We start from the raw sequence: 13,019 nt of genomic DNA, 5'->3' as shown, positions 1-13,019 counted from the left end.
TGATAAATCTTCTAGGAGATGTTTCATCCTTTGAGACTCTTGAAGTCCAAGCTTGCTTAAACACTTAAGATCTGTAGCCGACTGGAATCTTTAAGGAGATTCCGAGATTAAGTTGGTAAACTGTTGGTGCGCTTCTGCCTCCGCAGTTTAGGGTGTGAGGCATCGGCCTAACTTACGCAGGCCCCCTCATTCCTTTGAGGATTCCAGAGCTGATCTGTTTGTGCCGGGGGCGAAACATGACCGATACTTTTAGCCGATTTCCTAGTTAGGGGCGTAGGTGACAGAGTGTCGAGGGTTTAGCTATTATGTTACCTTAAGCCTGGTTGACCCGTCGAACTTCAGGCATGTTCTTGACTCTTAGACGTTAGTCAATGTCTGGACAATTTATGCATCATCAATGTGTACACTACAGTAGTCATTTGCTTCGATAAGGCACCACTTGCCTACAAACTAACATAGGCCTACATCATCTTAGCCGAATAGTAGGTGTCCCCAATTGAGCGTGTATACAGTCGTGATCTTGGTAAACTAGAAGAACTATATATCTTGTTGCATTGCTTGCTTGATGTGCATAATGATATCTCTTGATTAATATATTACTTAAAACTATTTGTACATCAAACTGTCGTGTGTGTGTGGTGTTGGTAATTAGATGTGAATCTTACTGGGCTGACTTTTGAGTTATCTCGCTCCTTAATTTGTTTTTGTTCAGGTACTGGTGACCTAGAGTGACATAGTTTACTTCGTTAGCTCACATTATATAAGCTTAATAAATTTTCCTACATTTTGACTTATTTCTGTTATCACAAACATCAATATTATGTATGTATAGAGTAGTTTAGGATCGTTTTTTGATTTGTTTGTGATTGTACACAAGTAAATTTTATGCACCTTGTCACTTTGACTTTGTTGTTATTGACATGTGATTTCAGGTTATCTTTAACTTTATCAAAATTATTTTTGGGTTACACATTTTCTGAGCATGTCCGATGATGACATATTCAGAAAAGATTTAAAATGTATTTGATTTCTGCTACTTTTGATCTTAATTTGTAATCCATGATGAGAGTATTGGTTTGGGTTTAAACCTGAGACTTGTCTAAGTAGGATTTAGATCGAGTTCCTTCTATAAACTTTCATGGCAAATCGTGATTCGGAAAAGGGGGCGTCACAATTTCACTTTCAGCCCTTCAAAATTTTGAGTTTCAAATTTAAAATCCATATATTTAAGGTATTTAGGCTGTGTTTGATAACAATTTGGGGAAAGGAAAAAAAATAGGGTAAATTTTACTCGGAGAAACTTTTTCTCCGAGAATTAGTTTCATTGTAAACATTTTCATATTTTCCACTGTTTGGTTCGCCAAAGAAATAATTATTTAAAACAAAAATTAACCCTCGGTTCACGAAAAATTCACGTCAAATAAATTAATAACATAATCAGAGAAGTGAATAAGTTCAATATCCCAAATCATGAGTAAAATCTCTCAAAAAAAAATCATGAGTAGAATTATACAAATATAGCAAATTAATTTAATCTGTCCAAGAACTTTTGACCTAAAATTCTAAAAATAGTTGTACATGGTGATGATTGAAGATTAGTTATATGATCTATATAAGAACTCGAGATAGATTTATGATCTTCCAAAGCTGGATTAGGAGATAATGTCTTTGTCCTCAAAGATGCTACCATTTTCGAGCTTAAGCTTTAAGAAATCAATTCACCATTTCATACTGCCTAACCTAAATCCATCTCAATTTTCTGATGAAGTCAAGTTATTTAACCTGATTTGCTGATACCCAGGTAGCGGATCATCTTTATAACTCTGTTTAAAAATTACCCAACTCAGTTTACCAATTATTAAATGAAATTTTTGTTGTGGTGATTGTGACTAAAACTCATCACATAAAATTCATGAAATATCAGAATTAAACATAAACAAACAAGATTGTTATCATCATTCTTGTCTATTAACTTGGTTGTTGTTGTTATGGAAGATCTCTGCAGTAGTAGCCATGAAAATATGTTATGAAACATAACATAGGATGATAGGAGTCTAGAGAGAGAAAGAGAGAAGAATGAATAAGAAGAGGAAGACAAGATGAAAGATCAAAAATGGTTCTTAATGGTTGGAATTGGTTTACCAGAGATCATTATATCTAGTAGAGAATGGTTAGAACCAAGAGAGATGTTTCTGAAATCCAAAAAGGTTTTGTCTTTGAATTAGTTACATTGAAAATAAAATGGAAATAAACTAGAGAGAAAATGTAGTAATGAAGGCAAAACACAGAGATGGGAAGAAGAATTGAATGATGGGTAGTTGTTACATCTTTTTACCCAGCGGAGAAAGCTTTTCTTCATTAGGACATGGGTAAAAAATTCCTCCAGTTTTGGGGAAATTTGGGAAAAGTAAGTCACGTGACACTCTACTTACTTTTCCCCAAATTCGCTGCCAAACAGAAGGAAAATGTAAATTTTTGAGAAAAACTTTCTACTTTCTCCTGGAAAATTACCTATCAAACACAACCCTAAAGTGATAAACCTAAAGTTTTATCTCCATTTCCTAATGTTTACGTGTCCCCAACCATAATGTTTTCCGGAAAAAACATACTCAACTCCCCTAACCAAACGCTATTCCCTTTTAATTTGATAAATTTAGTTTGACTAAGCGTTGGGTTATTCCCACTCTCACTTTCGTTCTCTTAAATCTCTTCTTCTTATCTGGAATCTTTTAATCTTCTTTTGTTGTTGATAGAATAAATATTATTCATCTCAGGGTAGAGAAGTCACTCCTTGAGATAGGACTAAGAACAAGATTTTAGAGAAGGTTGGTGGTTATCTCGTCTCTCCCTAAAATTTCTTCTTCTTACACCCATTTTTACTAAAGAATAACAACCAACCGTCAAAACTACGAACTAAATCGTGGAATCGGGAACTCATTGTGATCATTTGTCAAAGAATGACTCTGGTTATCAAATGATTGAGCAACCGGGATCCATTTACTAGTAGACGCTCCCGACTCTGCCCCAGCCAGTAAACCAATAACTCGTCTGAAAGCCCGCTAGGAGGGCCTTCACATCAAATACAATAGTTAAGTACAGAGACTTAGAGCACCCCCGTTGGACTAAGAAGAAAGATAGGGTGCGCCCCCCAAAAGCTAGACTCCTTTTGTCATAATGGAGGCAAATAAGGGATTATCTCCAATCCAAAACATATGATAAAGAAAATCATAATAAAAAGAACTAGCAAGAGGAAACACAAATTATTGCGTCTCTATAAAGCTTTCGTCTCAATTCTTCTCCAAAATTCCTCAAAACAAACATCTGTAGGAAAGACACTATCAATGGTGCAATTATTAGCTTCTTTTTTATAGTGTAGCTCGGTTGTCAAGACCAAAAACCTTAGTTAACCCGTCGAGGAAATCCCCATTGGGAGTTTCTTCTCGACTGGTAAATTAGGGTTTCACTAGTGCACCTCACGTAACCCTAGTTGCACCATCAGAAAGAAGCTAACTACCAGATGTAACAGGTCAGCTATACATCACTAAAAATCGTGAAATAGAGAGACATCTCTAGCATCGAAACCCTCACTTGATTGTTTCAGTACCGAAACCGACACGTTTTTATGATGATCAAACGACCATTGAATCAAAATCAAGACTTAGAAATTTTTGTCTGTTTCTCTCTTTGATTTTGATGATTTTGGAGCAAAGATCTTTGAACAATGGTGGTAGTTATTCAATATGAGGAAGGTAAGAAAATAGTTCTTTCTTGGAGAAGAAATCGTACAGTTAAAGATATAAGATAATGTGACCAAAATATACGTACGTCTAACTAACATGTAAATATACTACGCGACAGATCCCTCCTGACTAACGTCATTGTGGTAGATTGCATTTAATTTTGATTTGAGAAAATAATACACAATGAAGAAGTGAAAAAACCATAACTTGAAGATGAAGAGAAAGAGAGAAAAAATATACAAACTACAAAGAATACACTTTTGTTTTGAGTCGATACATGAAGAAGATTTTACATCAACTGTTGGATGTAATCTTATCAACTTCCCAACAAAAAATAGACGGTCAAACTTATCCCTGACATAACCGACTGAATTGTTTTATTATAACTAGGTATCTCCCATGCTCGTCAATCCCGTCGGGCTTCCGCCAGTCGTGGTGGAAAACTTTCATAGTACAAGCACGGTGGGTTCAATCATTCGCTCGGATGAGAGTATTACGTTGTCTACGTAAAGGGAGATTTGTTGTTTAGACCCCCTTTCGTATAAATGACTTGTTGTTTGGACTCCCTTTTTCTAGAGTTGCATTTTGGACTCTCTTTTTCAAAATAAAAGTTAAATATAACAGTTTAAAAATAAACAAAAGATGAAAATACTCTTTTACCCTCTAATTAATCTAATCCAACCTATATAGACACCCCACCAGTTAATTAAACTCAAGTATTGACCCGCGAGCTGACCCGGTAGCTTCTTCTTCTTCTTCTTCTTCAGATGGGATTTGGCAGGAATTGTGATATAATTAAGAGAAGCGAAATTGGCAGGAATAGTACCAGTTTCGGTGGCGGAAATCACGGTTGGTTCAGCTGGTTGATGTAACCACTCTATAGTTTCGCCATCAAAGTTATGACCTGATTCTCTAGTTAATCGGAAAACCCTAGCAGCACACATAGCATACGAATTCTTCTTCTTCCATCAACTTTAGTTGTTTATCTTTTGTTGATGTTCTGTTTGGAGGTGGTTTCTTTGTGGTAGATGATGAATTTTGATCAGTTGAAGTTTGGTTACTAATTGGATTTGTTTGAATTATGCTAGGGGTGGTTTCCGATGATATTGCTAAAGATGGGTACCCAGAACCTTTTTTTTTTAATTGGGGTACCCAGATCTCTGTAAACATATATCATCTTCTTTCTTCTCTAACAATTGTAATGGGAGTTTGAGGGTTTTCATAGGAATCTGTGAACCCCATTCATTCACAAAGCTTATTAACTTTCTGATTTGAAGTCAATTAATCCGTGAATTGATTTTATCCCCATTTATGGGCACTTGCCATGATACATACATACATTCTCTCTCTGACTTTATCCATCATCTTGTTTTAGTAGTTAAATAAATTAGGGGACTTCATCAAAAAAATAAATAAATTAGGGGAACACATGGTTAGAGTTTGATTTTGAAATTTCAATCTATGAATTGATTTTGAACTTTTATCCATCATCTTGACCAAAATTATCCATCAACTTTTATCCATAATCTGTGAATTGATTTTGAAGTATCAATTGTCATCTCTTGCTGACTTTTCTACAAGGGAGGGAGAAGATGAAAGATGAGTTAATAGAAGAAGAACCAGGTTTGAGTTGGTTCAAGCCGGTCCCAATAGTTCAATAAATTAGGGGGTCCAAAGTGCAATACTGATTATATAAGGATAAAATCGGATTTTTTAACAATATAACTTTAGAGACGGAATATTCCCATGTGATTCCGTCAAAAGGGAGTCCAAAGTGCAACTCTGAAAAAAAGGAGTCCAAACAGCAAGTCAAATACACGAAAGGGGGTCCAAACAGCAAATCTCCCCTACGTAAATCGTCGTTTGATGTCACACTGACCGAGCGAAAACCTAAATGTTCTAGCACCACATGATATTAAAATAGGCAAAAAAGTGCTAGCACGTCTAGGTTTTCGCTCGGTTAGTGTGACATCACACGACGATTCACGTAGACAACGTAGTACGTGCAATCGAGCGGATGCTTGAACCCACCGTGCTTGTACTATGAAAGTTTTCCACCACAACTGGCGTAAGCCCGACGGGATTGACCGCGCCCGCAGAGCGCGGGATATGCCTAATAACATTAATAAGAGGAAACTCATATATTTACATAACACTGAAATTAAAGAATTAGATAAATCTCGCTCATTCTACTTTTTTCTCTCTTGGTCTTTTCATGAATTACATAACACTGAAATTAAAGAATTAGATAAATCTCGCTCATTCTACTTCTTTCTCTCTTGGTCTTTTCATGAATTACATATTTACATAACACTGAAATTAAAGAATTACATAACAATGGGACTGAACGTAGCTTTGAAACTTGATGAAGAGTCCACAAATTAATGAATCTCTTGGCAGAAAAATCTAATAAAACATCAAAACTATTATTATCTATGGAACATGGTGAAGGATAAACAATGAAAAACTATGAAATAAAAATTAACAAATTTAATGATTCTTCCTTGTTTCAATGTCAAAAGAAAAACCAAGACAAAAGAACAAATTTAGAAAGAAGAGAAGATGAAAATAAAGTGGTAGGGGAAACTCAATCCAAGATTTCCTTTATTAGATCTGTGCCACTGTCTCTCCCTCCCACGATGCTCTCCCCTATTTTAGGTGGGAAAATATAAATGACCATACCAGCCCTTTAACTCAATTTCAGAAGTTAACATAGAGGTTATTTCCAAATACTATTGAGGGTAAATATAAAATGTAATTTTGATAAGTTATCCAACCTAAAACTGCTTACCATCGTGTGGAGAAACTAAGAATGTGGGGGTAGTTAGTACTTTTTGTATCTTTAAATTATAACCGTGAGATGGATTGGATGTTTGTGTATCAACGGTTAAGATTGAATGCATGAGATTTATAAATGCCACTTATGACATGGCAAAAAACCTAGCTGAATTGTTATATAGATAGATGAGGGCAAAAATGATGTAAATAGTAAACGAAAAAGCCGAACTCATATTATCTTAAGGTGGTGTTTTATAGGCACCAACATCTTTGCTAGGGTCCATACCGTGACTAATTTTTTTTTATTATATGAATCCAAAAGTCATTACATCAATAAATGGGGAGGCTAAGGCCGATTTCCAATTGATCTAGCTAATACCATTATCAGGGATTCGAGAGGGACAGTAACTGTGCGAAAGGGGTGGGACTAAGGCCATTTGTAATTAATTCTTTTATTTTTCTTTTCTCAATGTCTCGGGTCGTCGGGCCCTTACCCGCTTATCCATGTAAAAAGAAATGGAGAGGCTAATTGATCTTTTGCAAAATATCTTGCTTAATTTATGTGGTTGGCTTATAGAGCTTAAGATTCAAATCACTCTAGATTGATGGACCCATACGGTAGAGAGCTTGAGTAATTCTTGTGTTCAATGTAGTTTTTTTCTATTGATTCAATGTAGTTGTTCTTCAAAGTTATATTCTTTATTTGGACACATAAGAGGTATGGGGAAAGGGTAATGCAAATACCAGATAGAGTTATAATCTTCACAAACCCACCTGGTGTTCACGTGTCTGGTGGCATTTTCTGCTCGCAAACATTCGATTTGGGCAGTCCCATTTCTCTCATTTCGCCCATTATTGTCCCATTTCTCCCATTATTGTCACGCCATAAAACTTGACCACTTGGGCTTCCCACGTGCGTCTCTAATCTTTGTGGATCTCTAATCTTTGTTGGACCAAATTAGGTAGATTCAGGCATTTAATAAGAGCATCTCAAATATTGAATTTCATTGTAGTTTTGCATTGACAGACAATTTTTCTACACCTTCAAAAATTTTCAATTTAAGTCTTGCATCGGAAGTGCTCTAAGCGTCGAAGTAAACTTTGGTTGCTCAACTTCAATATCCTAATTTGCTCATTCTTCTATTCAAATCAAATAGACCGAAGTTATAACACCCATTTCCCAACATCATATATTCAAAACTGAAATTTTACAATTACTTCTCAACAGATTTATTATGTAACATTTAGCCTTAAATGTGGCATCACTGGCGAAACACACAAACTAAGGCACTAACACTCTTCTTCAGTGGACAAAAATACCAACTTTACTTTTTCTTCTTTTTTGTACATCCGGTTCGAATGAGGTACGGCTATGCTTCGAAATCCTCGTCTACGTATCAAGAGAGTGATAATGTGGTCGAAGTTCATATACTTTCAGTATGTAGAGTCGTCGAATTTTATTTTCAATTTATGCTTCACCGTTGAGAGAGCCGAGTGGGAAGCAAGTATCTTCTCCTCCTGTGTTCCACAAGAAATGAGCATAGCAACCTGCATGGAACATGTTTCCCGGGTCTGCCTCTATTGCCTCTAGATATCTTTCCTCCGCCCCTTCAATGTCCTTCCTTTCCCACCACAGAAAATTAGCATACCTACTCAAAGCCTCCGCATCTGGTGGTTCCAATTGTGTTGCTTTCTTGAAATATTCCTCCGCTCTGTTTTCCCAACCACAATATCAAAATATAAAAATCAGTGCTCTAATCTTCTAATGAACTCCCAACCACAATATCAAAATATAAAAATCAGTGCTCTAATCTTCTAGTGAACGTTATAATGTGATTCAGTGAATGAGCAAGTTACACGAATCAAAGGAAGAACATTGAACTAAATTCCAAGTAACAACACTATGACGATTTTTCTCTGTTAAAGAATTCCAATTGACAACTGACGACAATGACCCAACTCGAAAAATTGTGATTCTAAGTGAACAGCTATAGTTTCGTCAAATCAGAGATATTTCAACGACCCAGAATAGCATTTAATGGACATACCAAGTTCAAGAAAGGAGACGAACAAAAATATGAAGATTTTTTCAAGCACCGTCCTTGCCAAAGACAACAATCAACTTGTACATGAAAACTACAGGAAACTACATATAAGAGTGACTTGAAAACTAATTTACTTTCTATACTAAGATATTGATTAAACCGAACAGTTCATTCAAGTAAATATCTAACACAGTAAAAAATTATTATTTTTACCTGTCATGATCATGACTGACTAGGTAGAGGAACTGAGCGTAATTGGAAAGCAGTAGCGGATTATTGGGTTCTTCGGAAATAGCTTTCCGGTAAAGAAGCTCCGTCCTGAAGAACTCAGAGTAGGTATCCGCTTCAACCTCCACCTTTACTGGGGAAACCAAATGTTGCTTAGTCTCATGATCAAGAATAGCATCTCCCTGCATAATCGATGCTTCTTCAACAATTGAATTCCACACTGTAACTTCATCTTCCCTTACTACTCCATGATTCTCTGAATCTACTTCTTCTGTCGTTGGGTTTCCAAAAGAAGTTACCTTACTTATCTCATCAGGGATTATACGGTGGTGGTTGAATGATGAAAATCCATTGAATCGTCCATCCCCACCTCCATTCCCACTACTTGAAACTGATCGAAAATTTCCACCGCCGCCTTTGTTTCCTCCAATAAAAGTCATCTTCCCAGTAGAAGTTTCAAATTTTTGGTTTTGTTGTTCATCTTGGTTATTGTGTTCCCTCACCGATACCATCTCGGTGATTGTCGAGTAAGACGCAGTCTGTGGAGGAGCTGCAATAGCCAAGTTTTGCGACATTGAATGGACAGTGAAATTGGCTAGAAGAATCATCACATACATCATAAGAGTTGGTGTGTGAGAGAAAATCTGTTGAAATAGCCAAACAAAAGAGGCATGCATTTCATTTTGTACTCTAGCAAGAATCCCCTGTAAATCTTCATAACAAAGCATTTCTCTCATCTGTAACGTGTAACTGTGAACTTCACGTATTATAAACACCATTGAAGAGAAGGCCTTCTTCACAGAACAGTAAGCAGATTCCCCTGCTTCTCTGAATCCTTCTCCCCATTGATTCTTTCTCTTTATAATCCGTAAAGAATGTGGAATATCGACACTGTTTGCCTTCCGTTCAATGCTCGCCGGTATTATATCATTCATTTCTGACCAATCTGGCTGAAACCCAAGCCAAGGAGACTCCGTGTGTATAACTTTGGAGGAGGGAAATGATCTCGGATTCTTCACATAGTTATTGATACTTTTACTGATTTCTTCATCAAATTTACTGAAAGAAGTGTTATTGATGCTTTCACCTTCTATACCTCTGAAATTGGGAAATTTTGTGTCTGTCTTACTATTAATGCTGCTATCGCATTCAATTCCTTCAACAAGGTTGAATCTTGATGCCAATTCTTCAATCTCTTCTGTAATATCTTCATCTGAGAAACCATCTGAGGAAGCATTAACAGCTCTAATAAGAGTTCGGGCTCTCGATTTAGATTGAGCTCTCAAGAGCTGCTGCTTTTCCGACACCGTTCTAAACAAAGTCGATCTATGAGCGAATCGACAAACTAATGAAGGTCTTCTTCTATCTGATGAAGTAGATGAAGCAAATGAACGAGAAGAAGAAGAGTGACATTGAGAAAGGCCAATTTGCTTTGACCAATTCATACAGGTCGCAGCAACCTTTACTTCCATATCCCTCAACTTCAAAGAAGGATTTCGACGATAAAAAAACAGAGAAGAAACTAGAAGTTTTTTTTTTTGACTAAAAGAAGAGAAAAAAGTTGAAGATTTCCGGAAAAAAGGAGTAAAGTCACAAGAAGCTTGATTAATGGGGATCTTTTTTAGCACCTTTTTGACAAGAAAGTCACTAATATTTTCTTCTTACGGATCTGGAGAAATATTTAACCTCACTTTCTTCAAATTCACTTCTGCAAATAATTATACAGAAAAAATTAAGTCAAATTCAATAACTGAAACAACAATTTTCTTTTCACATGCTCCATTTCCATTTTTCTGAAACCCTAAAAACCGACTACCAAATTCTTCATTCCTAATCTCAAAATATCAAACAAATATCAAACAAAATACACATTTTGAAACTATCAAAATCGAAATTACATCTTCAATAAGAACTCAATATCACATAAATTCATTACTTAAACTACATTCATCATCATCATCATCATCAAAACCTCGAAAACTGGATAAGAATGCGCAAGTCGAGAATAGAAACCATTTTCTACCATGAAAATTGATGCAAAAGAATATATAAAACTCAAGACGAGAAAGATTGAAGCTACAAATTCGAGACTTACCGGATTCCGACGATACTACGATGAGATTCAACCATACTAAATCTGACACAGAAACTGAGACGATAGAGAGATGGTCTGGGTTTCTCTCTCTATATATATGCGACGAAGAGATATTTTTTTCTAGAGAGAGAAAGAGAGATGATCGTATAAATACAGTATAGAAGATTTTGTAAGGAAAGGGGGGAAAGTGAAACGGGTCAGTCGCAACGGGACTAGGGCTTTATTTTACGATCCGAATCGTAAGACATTAAGGTGGAATAGTGGCATCCTATTTGACCGCCACTTGTGAAGGAGAGAACTAATAAGAACCCGTGAAGTTTGATGGTCCACCACCGACTTATGAGGTTATTAAAAGCTAACACTTTTTTGAGAAAATTATTTTCAGCCCCTTATTAATCCTCTCTTTGCAGGTTTAGCCCCCTCGTAGGCTCGTACTCTCGTAGTTGTTCGAATTGAAGATGGGAAGGTTTATACGGTCCCTCTATTTTAGGTTTTTGGCTAGAAGCACCCTTCTTCAAAGAATCACCCTTCTCCTTCAGTTTGACTTAACGGCAAAGTTGATCATTAGGTCCACTGTTAAGTAACAAAAAATTGATTAACCAAATAACTGCACCTTCTTTCATTTTCCTTCATCTTCTTCTTTCATCTCTTTTTCTCTCTAACTTATGTCCCAATCGCACCTTCGGTCGAGCTTTAATCGTTCTTTCTCTCTCTTTCTGATTTCTCGACCAAGAATTAGAAGCAAAAATTGAACAAACCTCCTTTGTCCCTAGAATTTTAAAATCTAAATTACATCAAACTTTTTTGTTTGAAAGTTCGAATCTACTACTTAGGGACGTTTAGAATGTTTTTTGAAGGAATTTTACCAATAAAATCGTCTGGTGAAGTGTCATTTTTAACAAAGAGTAGAATAACCGATTTGAGGTAAACCCTAAAATCGAATATTTTTATGTTTTTATGAAGTTTCTATTGATGTTTCGATGTTGGTATTAATTTTATGCATGTTTTTGTGGCCTTGAATAGGTTGCTAGGATGTTATTTTAGATTTAATTTTTAAATGTCCCATTCGGTCGAAGAAACCCGAAATTCGTAACAAATTTCGACATTCTCACAGGTTTTAGCTGAAGCAAGTTATGTGACAATTTTAAGAGTTGACTTCCGCATCATCGTGATGAAGTTGGTAGAGGAATTCCACATGAAGTTACTGAATTGAAATCGACATGAAATTACTAGAGTTCGATACGGTGGGTTCACGTCAAAAATGGTTAAGGAATTCGACATGGGCCAATTGATTTTTACTCTAGTAACCTCACTTAGTTACTACAATTACTAACAAATCAATTATTTTAGATACATATAAAAAATATGGAGATTAATATATGGTAGTTAAGGATAAAATTCATCTTTCATTAGAGATGTTTCAGGTTAAACGAACATAACAATGAAAGTTCATTTGGGTTATGTTAAAAAGGGTTGGTCAGATTGAATAAGAGGCAATGAAGTCGTTTGGGTCTGATATTTCGATTTGTTAGACGTAAGTTTGAGATCTGTTCGCTTTGTGTGTAATTGTTTGGATCTTTTTAAAACATGTTGGCTTTATGTTTAAGATATGTTTTGATCAGTGAGATTAGTGTATCCCGGTGTTGTTTAACAATTAACATTCATTCATAAATCAGTTCTCGGTCACTAAAGAATTGTATATTGTGCTTCTAGATCATCTGTGAGGAATATGCACCTGATTTTGCATATTTAGATGCAATAGATGAATGTTGGACGTGAAAGACTATTACATACACTACAAAAAGATTTATGGATGCTGGAAAATGATTATGTGTGTTCATAAATGATAATGCATGGTACACAAAACAAGAATTATTTTTCTTTTTGGGTCCTTAGTTTGTGACCAGATTCCTTTTTGGCTCTTTATTTTTTGTAAAGTCAAAATTTACCCCATTTTGTTAACCCCCTCGGTTAAACTTAATAGTTAACCTTTTTGTTGCTATAATTACCCTTCTTATAAAAATGATTTCTCTATCCTTATTTTCTCTCTATATTTTTTTTGGAATCTGATAACTTCATTGATTAATCTCTCTATATTTTAAATAGTCTTGATTCCCAAAAAATTTTAACTTT

At 35.7% G+C, this 13,019-nt stretch overlaps 1 protein-coding gene across 2 annotated transcripts; it reads right to left on the bottom strand.

The window, feature by feature from the left end:
• Window positions 1-7,694: 7,694 nt before the first annotated feature.
• LOC147557953 (uncharacterized) lies at window positions 7,695-11,206 on the bottom strand. Of its 2 annotated transcripts, none has more exons than XR_015234225.1 (3): window positions 10,887-11,140; window positions 8,343-10,499; window positions 7,695-8,288 (listed from the first exon to the last, which is right to left on the bottom strand). XR_015234225.1 is itself a non-coding variant. In XM_086659502.1 (3 exons), exons 2-3 carry the CDS (start codon window positions 10,261-10,263, stop codon window positions 7,987-7,989), a joined length of 1,731 nt encoding a protein of 576 aa, XP_086515628.1. In that variant the 5' UTR covers window positions 10,264-10,499; window positions 10,887-11,206; the 3' UTR covers window positions 7,695-7,986. The 2 variants fall into 2 exon arrangements, 1 of the variants encoding a protein (XP_086515628.1); XM_086659502.1 differs by having other exon boundaries at window positions 7,695-8,230; window positions 8,777-10,499; window positions 10,887-11,206.
• Between the last annotated feature and the right edge of the window lie 1,813 nt (window positions 11,207-13,019).

The sequence above is a fragment of the Eschscholzia californica genome, unplaced genomic scaffold (genome assembly GCF_041429995.1).
Source record: "Eschscholzia californica isolate CP2 unplaced genomic scaffold, dmEscCali1.0.p SCAF_2, whole genome shotgun sequence".
Lineage (NCBI taxonomy): Eukaryota > Viridiplantae > Streptophyta > Magnoliopsida > Ranunculales > Papaveraceae > Eschscholzia > Eschscholzia californica.
Note: the sequence above shows the minus strand (reverse complement) of the source record. Positions and strands in the feature narration are given on the sequence as shown.